Source organism: Sebastes umbrosus, chromosome 23 (assembly GCF_015220745.1).
Source record: "Sebastes umbrosus isolate fSebUmb1 chromosome 23, fSebUmb1.pri, whole genome shotgun sequence".
NCBI lineage: Eukaryota > Metazoa > Chordata > Actinopteri > Perciformes > Sebastidae > Sebastes > Sebastes umbrosus.
Genome location: NC_051291.1, coordinates 12,356,069 through 12,376,442, shown reverse-complemented (window position 1 = coordinate 12,376,442; position 20,374 = coordinate 12,356,069). Strand labels below are relative to the sequence as shown.

General features: G+C 41.1%; 1 protein-coding gene across 2 annotated transcripts in view; it reads left to right on the top strand.

Moving 5' to 3' along the window:
• apaf1 (apoptotic peptidase activating factor 1) overlaps nt 1-20,023 on the top strand; it is a 54,007-nt gene extending 33,984 nt beyond the window's left edge. For both annotated transcript variants that reach the window (XM_037760568.1, XM_037760569.1), the window contains one exon: nt 18,383-20,023. In XM_037760568.1, the coding sequence (XP_037616496.1) occupies nt 18,383-18,529 (147 nt within the window). In that variant the 3' untranslated portion in view covers nt 18,530-20,023. The remainder of the gene's footprint in view (nt 1-18,382) is intronic.
• The last annotated feature ends 351 nt before the right edge of the window (nt 20,024-20,374 follow it).

Below are 20,374 nucleotides of genomic sequence, written 5' to 3'. Positions count from 1 at the left end.
ACAAACATATTTGTCCACTCCCATGTTGATAAGAGAATTAAATACTTGACAAATCTCCCCTTTAAGGTACATTTTGAACAAATAAAAATGATTGTCCCAGCAATGAAATTTTGGATTTGGATTTTTGGATTGAGGCACTACTCATCAGCTTCGTTACATCATCATGATAGTCATAATTATTCGGGGAATCTGCTAACAGATCACTCCATTACAGACTTTTTTTTCTGCTCTCTCTGTCGTCTTCAGCAAGACGTGTGGACTTGATGGATCAGCATGTGGATGTGAGAAGCAGTGATGGATTATTATGCCTGTCTTAAAGGGTGAACCCCCCCCTGGGTCGCGATGAGCTGTGATTGATTAATCATACTGTGTGTTGGCCGGACAGCTATGAGAGGCCATCCTGCCTGTCGTAGTAATTACCATGACAGAGTGTGTACCTCTTACGACAGATAATATCGCCTGCAGAGTGAGGTCGCATGATGATAATCTAACTGTCTATCTGTTTTAATGATTATTGCCAAGGCGTGTCTCGGTCCAAACTAAAACTTGGCAATTACGCTCAGGCGCAGAACTTAAAACAGACTTGTTAGTTGACATTAAAAATCCTCTCTCATCCCATAGCTGTTCCATGTTTCTGAGTTTTAGATATGACAATGAAAAGGAGATGATATTCCCATGTAAATATGAAGCAAGTGTGCTCACATGAAATATTTACTGACGTCTAAAAGAAAATCTTGGAACGTTGATTATTTTTCTGCCAGTCTTGGAAAAAGACTTGGCCATCATCTGAACGTTCTCATGAGGGTATTTGGTTTGTATTTATCCTCAGCTGGCGTAAGGGAGAGATTTCATTATGGAGGATCAGTGGGATTGTATTAAATGTGCATTTGGATCATCGATGCAGTCTGATTGATATAGAAGTTTGGCTTGAATTCCATACAAGCAGAACAATGGCTTTACTGAGCAGTACAAACTTTTTTTTGTTCTTAGAAAGTAGAAAGTGGTTAGAAATACATTTTCACCACATGAATTGATAAAAGAATAGGTCATGTTGAAAATGAAGATAAAACATAAATATAGCTTCTTTATTTAATGAACAAAGCTGCAATAGCTGCACACAGACTAATGACTGAAGAAAATACTAATGTACCAAATGAGCTCAAATTGTGCTTCTGCCTCCCAGACATAAATTAAAGAAATATTTTGTCCCAGTTTACAATAACTTCTAGTTGTACTATATTGAAAAAATACTTATCATTTTTTTTTTTTTCAGTCTCTTTACATCAGCAAACTGCTTAAAGCTGCACTAATCAATATCTCTAGATTAACATTGGGTGAAAAGACTGTGTAATGTGAAAGGTGTTGCTTGTAGTGATGAACCCAAAGAGAATTATCATCTTCTCTCTGCAGTTCCCCTCCGCTTGAGGGAGTGTTTTAGCGTCTTTTAGATAATTTTTTTAATTTTACGGCATTACGACTTTGCGTGACAGCTGGATTCTCACGATATCATGAGATCGCAGGAAAATCCATCTTGTTAGGCTTCAAGTGTTGCGTTTGTGTCCAGCAAGCCAGATCACGGACCAATCGGCGTCCTGTGAGGAGCTACTGCAGTTAAGGGCGTGGCTTAGGTGTGTGAGATGACACGGAGAGGCGACTGTTCGTTCTAAACAACAAAGAGGTTAGCGTAGACGCTGCAATAGCATCAGTTATATCAGAACTGGAGAGTATTTCTTCAATGAAAGAGGAGCAAAGAACGGTACTGATGGCTTTTTTTCGATGGAAAAGATGTTTTCGATCTTCTCCCGATTAGCTTCGGCGAGAGTTTGATTGACACATGGTTCATCCAATCACCTGCCAAGTGTTTTTTTGAAAGTGCCTGCCCTTTTCCAAACAGTTTCAAATGACTTCTGTACTCCTCCGTACTTATTTGACTTAGTTTATGTACTTATTTTAAGCCCAACCATGATGTTTTGGTTGCCTAAACCGAACTGTGGCTGTTACCATAGTTTTGTTGTGTTACGTTAAATTTACATGCTAAAAGAGGCCTATATATGACACGCGAAAGGCTAAAATGCGTTCTCATGACACCCAGAATGTCCTTGTAATGTTGTGCTATTCATATTTCCCATGAGATTGGGTTGGTCAGTGTTGTGTTAATAACTTGTAGCGCTGCCCCCAAGGAGCCAAAACAAAAACGAATACAGTTTTAAAGTATTAAATATTCTAAAAACGTGTCATTGTGTCCTATAGTTTGAGAGTTGTTGTGTTTCTATAGGGGCTATTTGTAAATACCAAGAAGATAAGATTAATTTGGATCATGCGTTTACATAAAAACAACCTATTTAGGCATTGTTCGTGTCATTACTACAATGATTGTTAATTGATAATTAATTGATTGATTGTTAATTGATAATCTAGAGGCATTGACATTGTTTCCTTTCCCTGAAATGCACACCATTCAGAAGAGGCACTACAGTCCTTACACAGATACTATAGTGTAGTATGCACTGATACTCATTGCTGTGACATTATTCCTGAAGAGAACAATTGGAAAAATACATAAAAATAAACCGAACAGGGCAGAAGAGGCATGTTTTTCTTATCGTGATGTGATTCAGTGGAGGGTTCTCAGCTATCAGATCCTCTCAGATCACAGCGCTAAACATCAGAAGCTTTTCTACCGAATGACTCAGTGTGTTGCGGACTGCCGCTGAACAGGATGATGTTGTTATTGGTCGCATAAGAGCAGGAGAAGTGACAGCGGGTGATGTCTCCCATGGTTCCCTCTTAGTTGATCGGTTGATATGATGCAACGCGAGGCGTGTAGCGCGAGGAGTCCTTATTGTTTGCCTCTTTCTATTTGTCTCTTCGGCTCCCCGTGTCGATGCGATGTTTTCTTGTTTGTCCCTGTGTTTTTTTTTTTACTCGTCTCTGTCAGTACTCTCTGCCTTAATCATCTCTCAAGCTTTTCCTCTTGTTCTCTCTTGTTTTATCACTCCCTTCTCTGTATGGTTGGGTGAATGGTGTGAGTGTAATTAAAAGCAGCGGGCTATTGTGTGGGGGTACATGTGCTTGTCCAATCCCCTGTTGTGTGTAGGTACCTGTGTCGAGTGTTTAATTAAACATTTCTAATGCTTCTTATCGCCGATTTTTCACTTTACATGATAGAAAAACACAACATATGGGCTTGTGTTTGGTGCATTTGGTTGTAAAATTGCACGCTTACATGCCTGTGAGCAGATAAAGTGTGTGTTTCAGTGTGTGTGATGAAGCGGTGTGGTCCGGCCCTCTGAGAGAGGCTGTTACATCCTACACTGACTCCCATCAGTCCTCCTCCCTTCTGCTCCGGGTCCTGCCAGGAAATGCTGTACCTGTCTCACACCTGGCCTTGACACACACACACACACACAGACACGCACACACACTCTCCAAGCGGCGATGAGACAATCTGTCACAGTGCCACGATCCAAGAGGGAGACGGCTGGTGTGAAAAGGCTCATCCCGACTGCACGCACACGCCCAGCAGCCCAGAGTAATTCACACCACGTCGCCGCGTTGCAAACAAAACAGCAATATCTACTGTAGATGTTTTTTACATTATGAACAGTTTATCAGATTCAGAAGTGTCTTTACCGAGTGAACAGAGACACCAGAGGCTTGTCCTTATTTACCCTTAATCAATATCTCTCTCTGGAGCTTTCCCTAAGCCAGCTGTCAAACGGCGAGCTGAGGTGCCATCTCATCAGCATCTGTTCTGTTCTGTTAATCCTCCGATCTCAGTTTGATTGGACCCACTGATGCAACCATCATGCTGCTATTGATTTTTAGAAAAAGGTCTAAATTTTGGGAGAGTAAACCCAATTTAAGCATGTGGGAAAATCGAGACGAGGGAAATTAGTGAAGAGCTAAGACTACTGATTTGGTTCGATAAGCTTGAGCAAGACACTGAAACCCCACATGGTTGTACCGGGCAGCTCTCGGGTGTGTATATGTGTGTGAACCAGGTCTGAAAAGTGAAGCCAATGCTGAAGTGCCTTAAACTTGCATTCTTTCTAATAGCCAGCAGGGGGCGACTCCTCTGGTTGCAAAAAGAAGTCTGAGTGTATAGAAGTCTATGAGAAAATGAGCCTACTTCTCACTTGATTTATTACCTCAGTAAACATTGTAAACATGAGTTTATGGTCTCAATCGCTAGTTTCAAGTCTTCTTCAATACAGCATGATGTTCATTTAGTAAATTATGGTCCCATTTAGAGTCAAATAGACCATAAAGTAGGGGATGCTTTAGGGCGGGGCTACCTTGTGATTGACAGGTCGCTACCACGGCGTTGTCTGGTCTGGGAGTTGTCCGTGTTTCCCGTCTTACAACTAAAACCCTTTCAGTGTGTTTTCAGTTCATGAAAGTTAATTATAACCTTTTCTGGTCGCCTGAAAATGTCTTATTCAGTGTTCGGTTGTACTTAGCTCCACCCTCTCGTGTCACTTCCAAGATGGTGACGGACAAACAACGAACTTGTGGCTTCAAAACGGCAGTCCATAAACCAATTGGTGACGTCACGGTGACTACGTCCACTTCTTATATACAGTCTGTGGTTTAAACTTTGGTGAAATCTGAAATGTGAATTTGCGCGATCGACCATTGAACTGTCTTGACTGTTCTGACCACCAAAATGGAGGAAACTATTGTAGCTTATTAGCCACTGATGGTCAAAAACCCGACATGGTATATTTATTTATTTAAAAAAAAAATGGATACCAGGTTGAAACCTGAGCTGTAGATACATAGGTGGTGTTCAGCTCAGTAAAGAATGTCAACTCTTAACTGGAACAGGACCGAAATTGCTTTTCTTATTCGCTTGCATGTTCACACACTGACATTTGTAGCACACACACACACACACACACACACATCCAAACAGAATATCCCCAGATGGATGGGAGTGTTTTAGATGACAGTTGTCCCCTGCCACCAGTGTTGTCAGACATCACTTATCAGCCGAGCCTGTGATGGAGGAGAAAGGGAGAAACACAATTTCACCTTATCTCACCTTCTTACACTCCCCTCGCTTTCATTCTCTATTTTTCCGTCACTGAGTTCCCACCAGACCTGCTCTTTCTGTATTCTCCTCTAACGTTATCTCTCTGTTTCACACCTTCATTTTGTTTTTATTTTCTTTCCGCTGTCATTTTCTTTATCTGTCCACTTTTATGACCTTTTGTTTAAGGCCGCCCTCCCTCGGCATTGGTTCGCACCGTGATGCTGTTTTTAAAGGTTCATCTGAATCAATATCAGTTTAAGTGTATGTTATATTTAGAATATTTTCACCGCTTTACCTCGCCGTCAGACAGCCCTTTCCGACGGGGAACTGAAGCCTTTATATCGCCGTCTTCAAAGCCACCAGACTCCATTCACAAAAACAGTAATTTTACCTCGCAGAACATGGGAGTTGCTGGTCTACCGCTGCTTCGATCGTCTAGTTTAATGTGGCGTCCATACAGCAGTACATTACTTAACGTCCGTACTTTACTCCAGTCTGCTTCTCCCAGCTATTGGCATGCTGACCGCCATCTAAGTTACTGTATGTGACGTTAATACACTGGCTATAAGGATGTATATATACTGTACATGTAGCAGTGTCATCATGCAGAAACCTACGTCAGGTCATGTGGGAAATAGTCTTTAGAAGGGCCCGTCAAAATGATGCTTTGTACAGTAGGTTCAGAGTAAAACCATCTCAGATCACTGGAGCTTTCTTTTACCCATCAGGTCTCAGTGTGTCTCTCTCTGCTGCTTTCTCAGCCATCATCGTTAAGCTCATCCTAACGAGGCCTCGGCGGCTAATGAACTGTTACAGCCGGTCGTCTCTAAGCAAAGGGAAGCGGGGGAAGGAGGGGCAGGAGGACGTGATGAAATGATGGAGCGAAGGTTGCGCTGACCTTCCCTCAAGAGACATTTGACGGACGGAGAATCTGTCAAAGATTAAGAAACAGTTGCGTAGCAGCGAGCAGTGCAAAAAAGGACAGCAATCGCCTCTCTGAGGGATGGATGGGGTATCAAGCAGTCAAGATTATGGTATAATGAGATTGACTAAGCCACAAGTAAATGTGTATCCATTCTCCCTCACTGGGAAAGACCTCAGTGCTTTCTCTCGAGGCGAACCATCAGTCAGTCCAAGTGTTCATTCGTCTTTCGCAGAGTTAGAGTTATGTTGCTCCCGGCTGACTCTGTCCAGAAGTCAGAAATATAACTCGATGCATATGCAAGTTTTTTCTTTGGAAATAACAACAAAACAGGCTATGTGTGCAAAAAAAATACTTTATTTTAGAAACCAAGTAGCAGAGTTGTGATGTAGCGTCAGAACAAAGAACACAGAAGGAGCATCAGACGTTGTGTAGTTTAGGTTTTAATGAACTGAGTGTAAGTGTGTCAGCCGAAGTTTTGAGGAAAAGGCTGCAAATAGAAGCACACAACAGAGGTAATGACCTGCGAGACAATGCCACATGATCAAATTCAAAGATTTATCATCGCTTTGCAACTTAGAAACGAGGACCCCACCTTCTTTACAGAATCTAATCAGAGTACACACACTTTTCAATTGTCAGATTAGTGTGATAGATATAGTGTGGAGGTGAATAAGGATCCAGGTTTTGAACATCTCCCTCTCCTGAGATATCGCGTTAACAAGAATGGGATGGACGTGAGGTCACAGCGACCTTTGACAATAAAATCTAATCAGTTCATCCTTGAGTCCAAATGGACGTTTGTGCCAAATTTAAGGAAATTCCTTCCTGGTGTTCCTGAGGTATCGCGTTTACGATAATGGTATGGACGGACAGACGGACAAGACGGAAACATAATGAGGAGAAGCACCAGTAGAAACAGCTTGAGAATATTTGGTCAAGTGCAAACAAATACAGTATTTAGAATATGAATCAGCAACAACTTCCACGTGCTGCCAAAGCTGGTGGAATAATCTTTTAAATCCACATCGATAGAAGGCAACAAACACCTATAGGAGTGTGCAAAGTTAAATCATTTGTCGTATTTTTGTAGTTTTTTTCTTATAGTGAAACTCATGTCTGCACAAGAGCAGCAAAATGCAACTACACATGCACAATTTTATGTGGTAATAATTCCATAGTTCAAAGTCCTTTCACCACATACAGAAATGCCACTTTTAGACTCCAGATTGACCTAGTCCATCTGTCACTTCTACTACTCAAACTATATGTCAAAGCTCTTGAACAAGCCTGTACTTCAACAACACACACTCACATTCAGACCCGAGTGGTTTCAGGAAAAATCTCGGCAGGCTCTTAAAGTCAGCTATACTGTAAAACTGCCACATTTCCTGACTGAATTGGACTCCCAGACTACAGCACACCTTTCATTGCCGTGTCACAGATTTACAGTATGGCTGACTTTGAGTGCCATATATATATATTTTATCCCCTCAAGGTTTAAAAGTTACAGGACAGGCCTGCAGGAGAGTTTTGACTGGTGCTGCGGCAACAAAAGATGGACTGCAGTGTCAAGTTTATTTTTTTGTTAAACACATGAACACAGGCTGCTTTATAAATAGTCTATTGATATACTTTATTAATAGCTGCGTCACTTCTAGTGGCAACCGGGGAGTTGGCTGACTTTCTTGTTTTCTCTCTTTGTGTTCTTTTAATGTTTCAGCGCCGCTTTGAAGAAAACTTCCTGGACACATTTATTTGCAACAGCGTCTGACTGAATTCCCTCATTAACCTTTCATCTGATCCCCCAGCAGCTTTAACATTTGCGCAGCAACATAAAGATCGCCCTGTTGGGTGTTATCGCCGCTGTATGTGTTGGTTAACGCTCTAGCTGCACCCCCCTTGGCTTTTACTTTGATATTTGCACCCCCCCACCTCCTTCAAAATTGGCCCATAGATGGAAATAACACATTTTGATGACTGCTGTTTCTGAGGGGACGTGTATGTAAATGAGGCGGTGTAACAGGCCACCGCGTCGGTTCAGGCAGCGTTCGCACTTTTGATTTCTTTCGACGCTTTTTCTTCCGTCATGCTGTTTTCAGAAGTAAGCACCCCGCAGTGCTGCTCCGGCGTAGCAGCGAGACCTGCCTCTAAAAATACCTACACACACTCATAAGATGCAAAACAGCTCCTGAAAGTGCATTTATCTTTTTTTCCCACAGAATCTATTGTTCTAGACGTTTTTTAGCACACACTCCTCCTCGTGTGGTCAAAAATGCATCCAGAGTAGATCTGTTCTCCAGAAATCCTTGACTTCACAGTCTTCCACCGTGAGACAAAAGCGAGAGCGAAGAACTTTTGAAAGAGTTAAGCTCGGAACAAATGTGCCCTGGTTTTTCCACGCTCTTGTTGTCAGGCTCGGGGTATAAACACAGGCTGGTGAAATATTTATCTGTCTCCAGGAGGCAGTTGTTTCCCCTGCGTTGCTCATTAAGCCAGGGTTAATTGTCTCTCTGGCTGGAGAAGAAGGGCCTTTGTGTGTGCGAATCACACCGAGACGAAATGAGGCAGAGTGGAGATGGGAGATCAGTGATAGAGGATGAGGTGGAGGGGGCTGGAGATGCTGTATATGCTTTGTAAAAATGTGTGGATATAGACACACGCTGAGCGACTTTCTCCTATTCTATCTCTCTCTTTCTCTTGTCTTTCCTACTTGCTTTTACACTTGCTTTGTCCCTTTTGTCTTATTTTCTTCACTTCTTTTTCAGTCTTATTCTGCTGTTTTCACACATCGATTTGAACCTTAACCTTCCTCCATTCTTCCAAACCGCTGGTTTGCTTTCTTCATTGTTTACTATTGTTCTGTTCTGTGGTGCATTAAGTGCGGCTAGTAATGCCAAAAAAGTGTTGGTACGGAGAGATCGGATCCACAAACAAACGTTAATAGTAAGGCTGTCGATCGATTAAAATATTTAATCAATTAAATATTAAAAATTAATTAAAGACATGATTGTTCATAGTTGATTGTGATTAATCGCAAATTAATCACACATTGTGATTGATTATCATCAACTTGGCATGTCTGTAAAGAGGAGACTCGTGGGTACCCATAGAACCCATTTCCATTCACATATCTTGAGGTCAGAGGTCAAGGGACCCCTTTGAAAATGGCCATGCCAGTTTTTCCTCACCAAAAGTGTAAATTTGGAGCGTTATTTATCTTCGCGAGAAGCAAGTATGACATGGTTGGTACCAATGGATTCCTTAGGTGTTCCATATAGTACCAGTATCTTCACTCTAGCTCTAAAACTGAACCCGCTACAACCTATAAAATCACAAGACGTCTATTGCTGAGTGGGATATTTCCCAAAATATCAAATTATTCCTTTTAAGTGCTGGTGGACAAAAATACATTTTGATGTACACTTGAAAACTCAAAGGGAGCGCAACCATCTGCATAGCATTAAAGTATAAATGAATACTCCTATTCCACTACCCTAATAGGAAAAAAATGCTCCGGTAATCAATGAACCATTTTATCTGTTGCGTTTTTCTTCATCAATACGCTAAAGTCATCTTGCCGTGATCGTACCACGTATTGCGGTCTGACTGCAAACTTAACTCAAACACGTGGTTCCTCCTGGTTCAGTGGTCTGAGAGCAGTTATTCCCCTTTTAATCTACATCTGGGTTTGGAAAAAGCAGTAAACTACCGGTGTGAAAGAGCTCTATAGTCTGCACTTTTATCTTCTTTCTCTGCATCATTTCCTTCTCTTTCTCAGCACTCACATGATCCTTTTTATATTCCTCTATCTCTTTTCTTCCCGCTCCTCTTTTCCCTTTCTCTTTTGCATATCCCTTGTTCTCTCTCTCTCTTTAATGTTTTTTCTTTTCATGGATCCGTCTCTCTTCCTCTGTGTGCTCCCTACGATCCATATTCATTTCCGTTTCCTCGCTGGTTGCATCTGTGATGAGAAAAGAAAAAAAGAGTTGGCGGTGGAAATAAAGGAATGCGGGTGGGAGAAAGTGCAGAAAGAAAGACGGTGCGTAGAGGATTGTCTTAGCATCAATATTTCAGTGGATGGAACCTTGGATGAATAATTCAACCTCCGTGTCACACTGTTTCCCTCTCTGCGAGACTCTTGGCCTGGTCGCACACACACACACTAAATCCCCCACTTTTTCCCTCTGAAATGGAGGTGGCCTTGCAAAAACCCGCCTGAATCTACCCCAGCTGGTCTCCCCTCTTTCTTTAATCTGCCCACATCCATTGTGAGCCTCCTGCTGGAGTCTTTTATGATTTTTTATAAAGTGTAGACCTATTCCCTCTGGACTCTGTATCTGAGCTATTTATGTAAGAGGAAGATGAATTACTTCCCTCCACCCCTTCTGAAAGACGCAACTGTGCGCCCGCTCACGCCCAAGCATCTCTCCGACCCTCACAAGAAAACACACATGGACAGGTATTTCCGTTATGTAAGCGGCGCCGACTTTCCCTCCGGTAGCCTGAATAAGCAGACCTATTTAGCTTTCGGGAGAGCTAACGGGCGAGGGCCTGTCGGAGCAGATTTAGTGCTCCTCCGCTGTTCGCTGAAATGAATCAGGGTCAATCACATCCCCGGCTTTCCCCAGATGTGATTTTGACCCGTGCATATGAGAGCGTGACACTGAGAGGGAGCTTATCTGAACACGCAGAATGGTGTGGCTCTATAGATAAGAGTTCAGAATCCCCTCTTGTTGTCTGTCATCATGTTTTCCACCAAAGCAGATGATGCGTAAACTCTCCACCCCCTACTTCTGGTCTCTTTTTATTCTGTCATCAACACTCTTCAAATAAAACTAATGATGGAGTTGCAGCTTTTCTTACCTTGCACGGCAGCTGGATTCTCGAGAATCACGGGATCGCACATCACATGAAAACCCATGTCAGGCTTCAAATCATTTGTTTCCGGGCAGGCAGTGACCGTCCAATCGGCATCCTGTGAGATCATGTCATGTCTAGAAGGTACCCCACAGTTTGTGAAACCCTTGCAAGATGGGTTAAAGTTAAGATAGGTCATCGGGCAGCGAGTCTCGCAAGGGTTTTTGCACGTTTTTGCACGTTTTCGCAAATTGCGGGTTACTTTCTAGACCCAATTAGCTACATGCGTGGTTTAGGTGCGACACAAAGAGGCAACTGTTCGTTCTGAACAATAATGGCAGCTCCTGAAGAGGTTAGCGTAGCTGCATTGGCTTCAGTTATATCAGAACTGGAGAGTATTTCTTCATTGAAAGAAGAGCAAAGAACGGCACTGAAGGCTTTTCTCAGTGGAAAAGATGTTTTTGCTCTTCTCCCGACTGCCTTCGGGAAGAGTTTGATTGACAGATGGTTCATCCAATCACCTGCCAAGTATTTTATTTGAAAGTGCCTGCCCTTTTCCAAACAGTTTCCAGTGATGGCTTCTCAGATGCTTCTGTGTAATAAACCATCTGACAGGGTCAAGTTAGCCCTTTTCATCCAATCCACATGTTGGTTGTCTCAAAGCTTTTCGAACTCATTTGCTCCTCGCACTGCTGGGCGATGAGGTTGAAATCAATATCACGATAAACACTCAGATGCGAGTTTATTGGGCACAGCTAGCTGAAATGAATGCAGCTTGATACAACAGTCCTGCAATAAATCCTACCTTCATGAAGGTTATAATGTTCAGAGAGGTGTTAATGATCATTTTGGGGGCTGCAGTGTTCTGGTGCTGTTGAATTTGAATTATAGTGCTAATATTTTGTCAATGAGGGTACTAAATATTAGAAACACCACAAACCTCCAAACTAACCTGCTCGTCCGTCCAATAGATGCCTTGTTACATGATGCAGCTCTGTCATGTTACCGTTGGGCTTTATGTTGCTAATTTAGTGTTTCTTTTGTCTCTTTTATCTTATTTTTGTCTGCTGGCGTTGTATTATATTTAGAGATCCCTTGTTGATTGTTTTTAATGTTCTTTTTTATCATTTATGTTATTAATTGTTTTGCTGTTAGTTTTATAGTGCCCTATATCTTGGTAATTTGACTTCCTTTTACCTTTCACTGGAATGCAGTTTTCGTTCCTGGCTTGAGAACTTCTATATAAAAGCATAAAAAACGACTACTTGACAAAAGAAATCTTAGTCGACCAATCAACTAAGAGGGGGCATCCCTACCAAAAATGTTATTATTATTAGATTACAGTAAACCAAACTCTTTGGACATGTAAAGCAAAAACTTCAGTTACTAATTCTGTAATTTTTAATGAAAAAACAAACCATTAGTAACATAAATTAGTAGATGTTTAACACTATATTCCACTGAAAGTCCATATTATCTCTCCCCCCGTACTCACCATCTGGGATTGGTGTAAATTCAATAAAGGAAGTCAATAATACTGGCTGGTATATGGAATAATCTCCATTATATTATCCCCTTATTCATGTCTTTTCTCAATATATTTCCACTTAGTCCCACATGTGTGTGCCTTGCATTAGTATTCACACAGCGTAGAGGTCGACGCTTCCGAAACCATCCTTTGAGTTAATTTCAGCAGCCTCAGCACTGGAAATATTTCCGTCCACCGTGAAGACAATCACACAAATACACACAGTAAACACCCCCAGGGGTATTGTCCTCTCAACACCAACACACACGTACTGTACGGTCCTTTAGCATCAAAGCGCAACGCTAGCTCTCCCATAAATCAGTGGTCCCACCGTGATGGCGTTGATATCAGCACATCAGCCATCTGCTCCGAGGATATGGGCGCTCGGTGTCACGCACAAAACACTGCTGCGTATTCCCATAAGAGAGAACTGAACCGTATGGAACCAGTGTAGCTGTTGTTATGATGAATGTGTTTTCTGTTTACAGCATCTTTACATCTTTTAACTTAGAGCTTGGAGCATGATAATAGAAGTATATGATGGTCATCCCCAATTTTTGGATTGATACCATTTGTTACACAGATTTGGTGCTAAATTTAACAATTTTTTACCACTCAAGAATTGATAAAAAAGGTCAATAACCCATCCAAAATACCACATTAAGACACCAAGACTTTGAGGAACACCATAGAAAAAGCACTGCTGTGATTTGATATCAAAAACCTTTGACTTTGGAGATTTCTGCAAGAATTTCATTTTTCAGCGATTGGATGGCGAACACTTCTGTTGTGGAAACTGCTCAGAAACCCCCTTATTGTCAATCTACCTAGGAAAGCCATCCATCCTCTGAATGCTCTAGGTCTCTAGTTTGTGGCTGTAAAGTTTCATGAGGCTGTGATTATCTTAGAGGTCACCACAGGTCATTTTATACAGTGAGGTCAAATTTCAAAACATGGTCTCACTACAATGAAATGGCTACTATGGGGACTACTATAATTACACATGAATACAGTTGGGCTCATTGGATCCACAAGAGTCTCAGCTTTACAGTCATACTCAATTTATGTAATTCAAGACTGTTTTCGGACCCCAGTATGCAGAAATATTAAAATACACCATTTTAAGAATGGGCTAAAATAACACATTTATACTGCACTCAAATAACTGCATGTTTTTGCCCAAAACTGCATGTGATTATCATAAAGTGGGCATGTCTGTAAAGGGGAGACTCGTGGGTACCCATAGAACCATTTTCAGTCACATATCTTGAGGTCAGAGGTCAAGGGACCCCTTTGAAAATGGCCAATGCCAGTTTTCCCTCGCCAAGATTTTGGAGCGTTACTTAGCCTCCTTCGCAACAAGCGAGTATGACATGGTTGGTACCAATGGATTCCTTAGGTTGTGTAGTTTCATATGATATCTGTATTATGATATAATATGATACCTTCCCTCTAGCACTAAAACTGAACCTGCCACAGCCTCTGAAAGACAGTAAAGTTGGTCGGGATGGTTGGTCTTAGGGGGTTAATCTTAATATTCAGTGCACCTTTCTGTGTTTGTTTGTCTTCTATCATGCACCTTCATTTTCCCCCTTTTCTCCACTTTTTCTTATCAAATAAATCACACTGTTTCTTTATTTCTCTGTCTCCCTCTCGCACATAAATATGCATGGCATCCAGTCTAGTCTGGTCGCCGGCCTCTGCTGTAAATGATTCAACATAGTGATTTTTTTCCCCCCCCCCTCATAGTAAATCCAGTCTGAAGCGAACATCATTTTCACACTCTCTGTCCACACATTTCCCTCCATCCCATCAAGCCGACTGACGCTTTTAAACATTTATTCAGTGCCGGGTTTTTTATTCTCTCTGCTAATCCTTTCTTCTGTAACCAGTCGGAGTCGTGGAGGTTTTATCATTCGTCTGTTGCTTTTGTTTGTCCTGGGATTCAGCGTTGTTGTTCTTCGACTCTACTTGTTCTCTCCCTCGTCTCCGTCTGTCGGTTTATTTCGGTGTTTATACATATGTGTGTGTGTGCATGCAGGCGTCTGAGTATTATTTCTTTGTCTGAGCTGAGGGTGTTTCGGCAGCCGGCAGCCATCTTTCCTCCAATTCAGATGCTATTACACTTTAATCAAGTGTCTCGTTCCCTCCTCTGATACCTGCTCTGTTTCTATCTCTCTCTATCGATCCCACCTTTTATCTTGTCTTTCTTTCTTTATCCAGCCACACATCTCTCTCTCTCTCTCTTCATCTCTGGACAAAACAATCCGCATTTAATCTATATTTAATGATCTGTACGGGAAAAAAAAGTATATGTTGCAGCCTTTGATATTCTGTGTCTCCACTTTTCACACCAAGACTACTTCATTTGTCTTTTTTGAGGCCAACAAAACCATGCATTGTGACATCCAAGGTTTAAAATCGAGGCTGATATATGATACAGGTATCTTTCTGTGACCTTGAAAAGTTCTCTGCTCAGGCGTTAGATGAAAACCTTTCTTTTTCAAATTGTTGTTGTTCTCTTGTTGTTGCTGGTGCCGCCTCTTAGCACTCACCTTTAACCAACTCTGTGTAATAATCTGATTTGACTTGACCTTTTCACACAGAGTCAACCTAAAAATTGTATATGTCACGGGGTGAGTCATTAGCATTTCAGACGTGGATGCTCTTGGACGTCAAAGCTGTCTATTTACAGGGCTGAAAAAAAAGAGAGAAAAAAAGCCTTTCACAATTTAAATCTGCAAAAACCCCAGGCTACATCTGTCCCACGCATGCATACAAGTCAAATTGTGCATATTAAAGGCCTTTACACACCGGGAGCATGACGAAATAAACAACGTGAAAATGTGAAATACTTGCCTGCGAATATTTTGTATCAAAACTATTAATACCGGCAGCGATGCAAATATGCACACCAACACTTTTTCAGTGAAAGAAACAAACAAAAGACATTCAACCAGGAAACCATGGAAACTAATAGTGATGTTGACTTATTTTTTCACGTCAGTCACGACGGTATCGTCAGTCACGTGAGTTGCTAGTAACGTAAACCATGACCGTTTCCTAACCCTAATTAAGTGGTTGTGTTGCTTAAACCTAACTTCCTGTGAAAATGGAAGTTTATTTTGAAAGGACACTATGCATGGAACTAGCATATATTGCTGGTCCGTCCAAAAGTAACGCATGAGTGGTACCCCGTGCGTCGGTCTCCGATGCTGAGGGGCACTGAACAAGCGGCGGTATTTGACAATTTGGGAGTGAGAATGTGTTGATGGGTGACGTCACGGAGACTATGTCCATATTTTATACAGTCTACATTGATAACGGTTGAGATCTGTCAGGATCGGTCTATTTCAGCTTAGCCGGTGATCGATCAGAAGAATGTTGCTATGTTTGGGAAACAAGAAGACATTTTGAGTTTTTACAAGTTTAGAAAAGTAGAGTGAAATAGCCCAATAAGTCACAATCAGTATATATGTTTGTCAGCTTGTAGAGACACAAGATGCTGAAACTGTCGCTGCCACCCGTGTTAACATAAATTATCACCATGCAGTTGTTTTGCATCTGTTTCTCACCCTGTGCGTATCAAAGACCTCATGCAGTCCAGTAATCTCCAGAGGATGTTGTTATTTAGCACACAAAAACAATGATTAATCATGTTTAGCCCTGTGATTCAGTCTGTGTGTTTATTTATGAACCATGTAGACACATGAAATCAATTAGTTTGATTAAATGTCACGTTCACATCTCAAGTCACAAACATCACACAGATTAATCGTGTTTTCTGAATACATAAACAGATATACTAATAGCCATTATGTAAAGCAGCCATTAATTGCACTTTTGTATAATGAGTATTTTTCATAGCGTGCTGTTGTAAAAGGTTTTCCTGGGTGATTCTAGTGAAGGGCCAGAGAAGGACACGTGCGTGAGGAGAGGAACCATGATTCCTCTTTACACGGTGAATTATTGATACCTGCGGGTCAGCAGGCCTCCGACTCGTACATTTATATAAGGCCTTTTTTCAAACAGAACATTTATACATTTAATATTGTCAGATCTGACCTGTGTCAAGATGTCAAACCAGGAAATAACTTAAGTCTGTCCCAGCTCATGGTCTATATTTAGATTTAGTCAGGCGTGACCTGTTCTTTGCTCCATGTAAAGCTGGTCCAACACCTGTAAAAAACGTCTCACGTCACACATGTTTCATACTAGTGTACCTGGACGTTGGGCTACCAGTCTGTCACCACTTACCCATAGAACCCATTTTCATTCCATTTTCAAACTTTAATATGTTTCTGTCTACTTTCTTTTTCACTAAGTCCTCAGTAGTGATTATTTGTTGTGACATGGATGGCAAAGTTACTGTGAAGCTTTTCTATTTCGAGTTAATCAGCTGCATTTTTAGGCACCCAAACTTGTATGTGTGTGTGTGTGTGTGTGTGTGTGTGTTATGATGGTGGCTGTGGACGACGTCCAATCAGCAGGAGTATGGCCAACCCCCTGCAGCAACAGAAATATGCTGGGCCATTTTTCAGTGTACACACACACTCACACACTGCAGTATATCTACGATATAGCATGATTTCAATCTGGGGGGGGGAAAAAAATGAAGAACACCTAAGGCGTACAGCGTGTTTTGATGCCATATCAGGAATATGCAAATGAGCTCCCATTAATGATGAAGGCTTTACGTGATTAATGGACTGTTTGTGTGTAAATGTATGTGTGTGTGTGTGTGTGTGTGGGTGGGTGTGTGTGTTGGGATTGTTCTGTAAGCTAGACATCTGTTGCCGCCACCTCTTCTGTCTGTCCGCCTGTCTGTCGAGGGAGTTGGCCTGCTTTCTTTCCCCCCCACACACACACACACACACACACACTTGCAGAGCCACTAAAGCTTTAGAACAAAACCAGACGATACCACTAAAAGCTTCAACCCATTGATTGAATTTATGTCGTCTTTTATTCGGATGGAAGAGGGACGATTTTGATGTGAAGTTATCATGGTTATTGTCAAGTTGAACGTGCACACACACACACACACACCCACCCGTGCCAGACTATAAATGATTGACTTGATGTGTCTTTGATGATTCATCCCAGTGAGATGGAGCTTCAATGGAAAATGTCAACTTTAAACCGAGATTAAACGGAATCACTCAGGAAAGCTGCTGGGGGTTATGTGTGTGTGTGTGTGTGTGTGTGTGTTTGAGGGGAGCGTGAGGGTCTGTGTGTGAGTTTGAGTCTGGTAATATAATACTATTAAATTCATCATGGTCTCCTTGGCAGCAAATATAAAGCTCTTAGTCAAGTCTCTCTCTTCCTGTCTTTGTTTCAAAGTTGTGATTCAGATAAAGCCGGATGCAGCACACTATACAACTTTCGACATTATTTACCTGTCCTGAGAGATGTTTTGAGATCTGAAACAAATTTATATCATGCATTAACGATTCATTTTAAACATGTTTGATTTTATCGTAGCCAGAAATAATAAAAAAAATATGTACTAGTTGTTATGTACACAGTGACTTCTTGCTCGTTTTCATTGAATATTGAGATCATTTGCCACAATTGCAGATCTCTCAGTTCTGTTTGTGCTCCCTCATGTCAGCATGACAACTGCTTGGGACAAACAGCATCTTCTTAAAGGAACAGTGTGTAACAATTAGGGGGATCTATTGGCAGAAAATAAGAATCGTTGTGTTTTTGGTACCTTAGAATGAGTCATTTATATTTACATAGGGAGCGGGTCCTCAGATCGGTCAAACGTGCAACAAGGCAAGACAATAAGTAGGCTATATACAACTTTAGATTTTGTGCCAAAATCGATAAATCTGATAAATGAATAGCTAAACGGATTGGGAAAAAGGCCTATTCACTTTCTTATCAAGAGTTACATGATGGTAAATTGGAAGCATTCTTCAATTTCTTTGATTCTATTTCCTCCCCAGATGCTCTACAACATCTGTTAAGAGCCTGAAGCATTTCAATAGTCTCTCTGTCTTTCTTTCTCTCTGTGTCTGTTGTCCAGTGGTGGGATGTGGAGAAAGGCGAGGCGCTGCAGACCTTCTTTCCGACGGGAACGGCGTTGAAGAGGATCCACATCTCGTCCGACTTCTCCACCTTCGTCACCATCGACAGTATCGGCATCCTCTACATCCTGCAGAGGGTGGTATGAAGACTAAAAAAAAGAAAGGAACAAGACAACACAATCTAACCAAACACTACTTTTGTCTTCTGTACTCAGAAGTAGTTGTTGCATTAAGGACACTTGCAGGAGGCTAAACTGAAAGCAATAGCATCCCAGAGCAGCACACGTCTCAGCTACTACGTTTACATTTCAACTACACTCTTTCTTCAGCATTACAATAAAACAGCCACTCAGTTTCACTTCTGACTCCACTAACTTTACCAGTTTACACCAGCATTAAATGAAAAATGCAGCTACATGACAGTTCAGAGAGTCTTACGATTCCTGCTTCAGTCCCTCTGTTTTACACACGAAGACACTAGATGATTTTTGTAGATGAAATAGAGCAGAATCTCTTATAAAAAAACAAGGAAAGGTGCATTAAAAAGCAGCGTTTGTGACGATCAGGTCTTCTCGAGCTGACCTTTTGAATCATTAGTAAATAGGTTGATATCAACAGGTTATAGATATGTGATCCTTGCATCAAATGTGAATAATACATGTTAATCTATATTGCATTATGGCTGAGCATTATTGCATGTGATGTGAGAGGTTTTCATCTCCGCTGTATGTGATGATATACGCTATCGTGCCGTTAGAAGACACACGCTGTGATGTTTTTTTAACTTTAATGTTTCATATTTATGTTTGAGGGTTAATCTTGTGTGTCTGGTCTAAACTCGGTCGTTGCTATGAATAGCTTTTGAGCCTTTTATTTACACTGCAGCCTTATAGCCTGAATGTGAATACCGTCGGTACTGGAGGGGATGTGTGTTTTGTGTGCATGGGTTTTGCCTTCTCAATCCACCAGCATAGATGGGACTTCTGGTGCACTTTGAAAAGCATTAAAAATGGATTAAGTTTTAATGATCAGGCATTTGAAATTGAAGCCTGCGAGTCTATTTGTACATCCGTACTATTTGTACTTTTGAATTTAGATCAGAAAGTTGCAGACTGTGATTTATAATGTATAATCAAATTTCCACTTGCTAATGTTAAAAGGCACTTTTTGTGCTTTATGAATTACTTATTTTTTTATTTTGTGCCAGCTTTAACTCTCTATAACAGTTTTTTTATCTGCACGTCTAACTACTGAGCCTTTTCCTGTTCTGAGCACTTTGAAACAGGAGGTACAATCTTTCATGAAGCTTTTGCTAATGCAGCTTTGTCCCGACACATAAAAATGGATCCTTACTTTCATTTGACCAAACAGATGAGTGCTGTTTCTCGATAAATTGATAAATATAAGGATGCATTTCAACATTTCTGAACAATGCTGTTGACATTTTCACGCTGTGCTCTTCCTGATTGGTGCTTTAAATTCAATCAACAGATTTCCTTCCAGTGAGGAGGTCTCTGTCTAACAAAATCGCTGAAATATTGATGTCTGCTCAGGATGTATTGATACTGTTTTGATATACGGTGTGGTGCAATGTGAGTGTAATTTATAAAAGATTAAACTACACAACGCTATGATGATGATATGTGTCTGTCTTGATTTTGTTACCTGTCAAATTTATAGTGATTTAATTTCCTATTTGATGACGATTTTATCTGTTTATTAAATGTATAATGTGTGAATCTATCAGTCCTGCATTTCCTGTCACCTGTAGTGTTTTAGCTGCTGACGCCACATCGGTCTTGAAACTCCATGCCGAGGGGAAGTCAACCTAATAACCTGCTAAACAGGATACAATCTTCATCTGTTTGCACTTGGATATAAAAATATGTTCAGTAAAGGTTGAAAGTGAGCTGTCCTGATACTTGCAGAAAATGAAGACTGTTAAAGTGATGAATTGATTTGATAAACTTGATTTACATTTTATTTGAAAC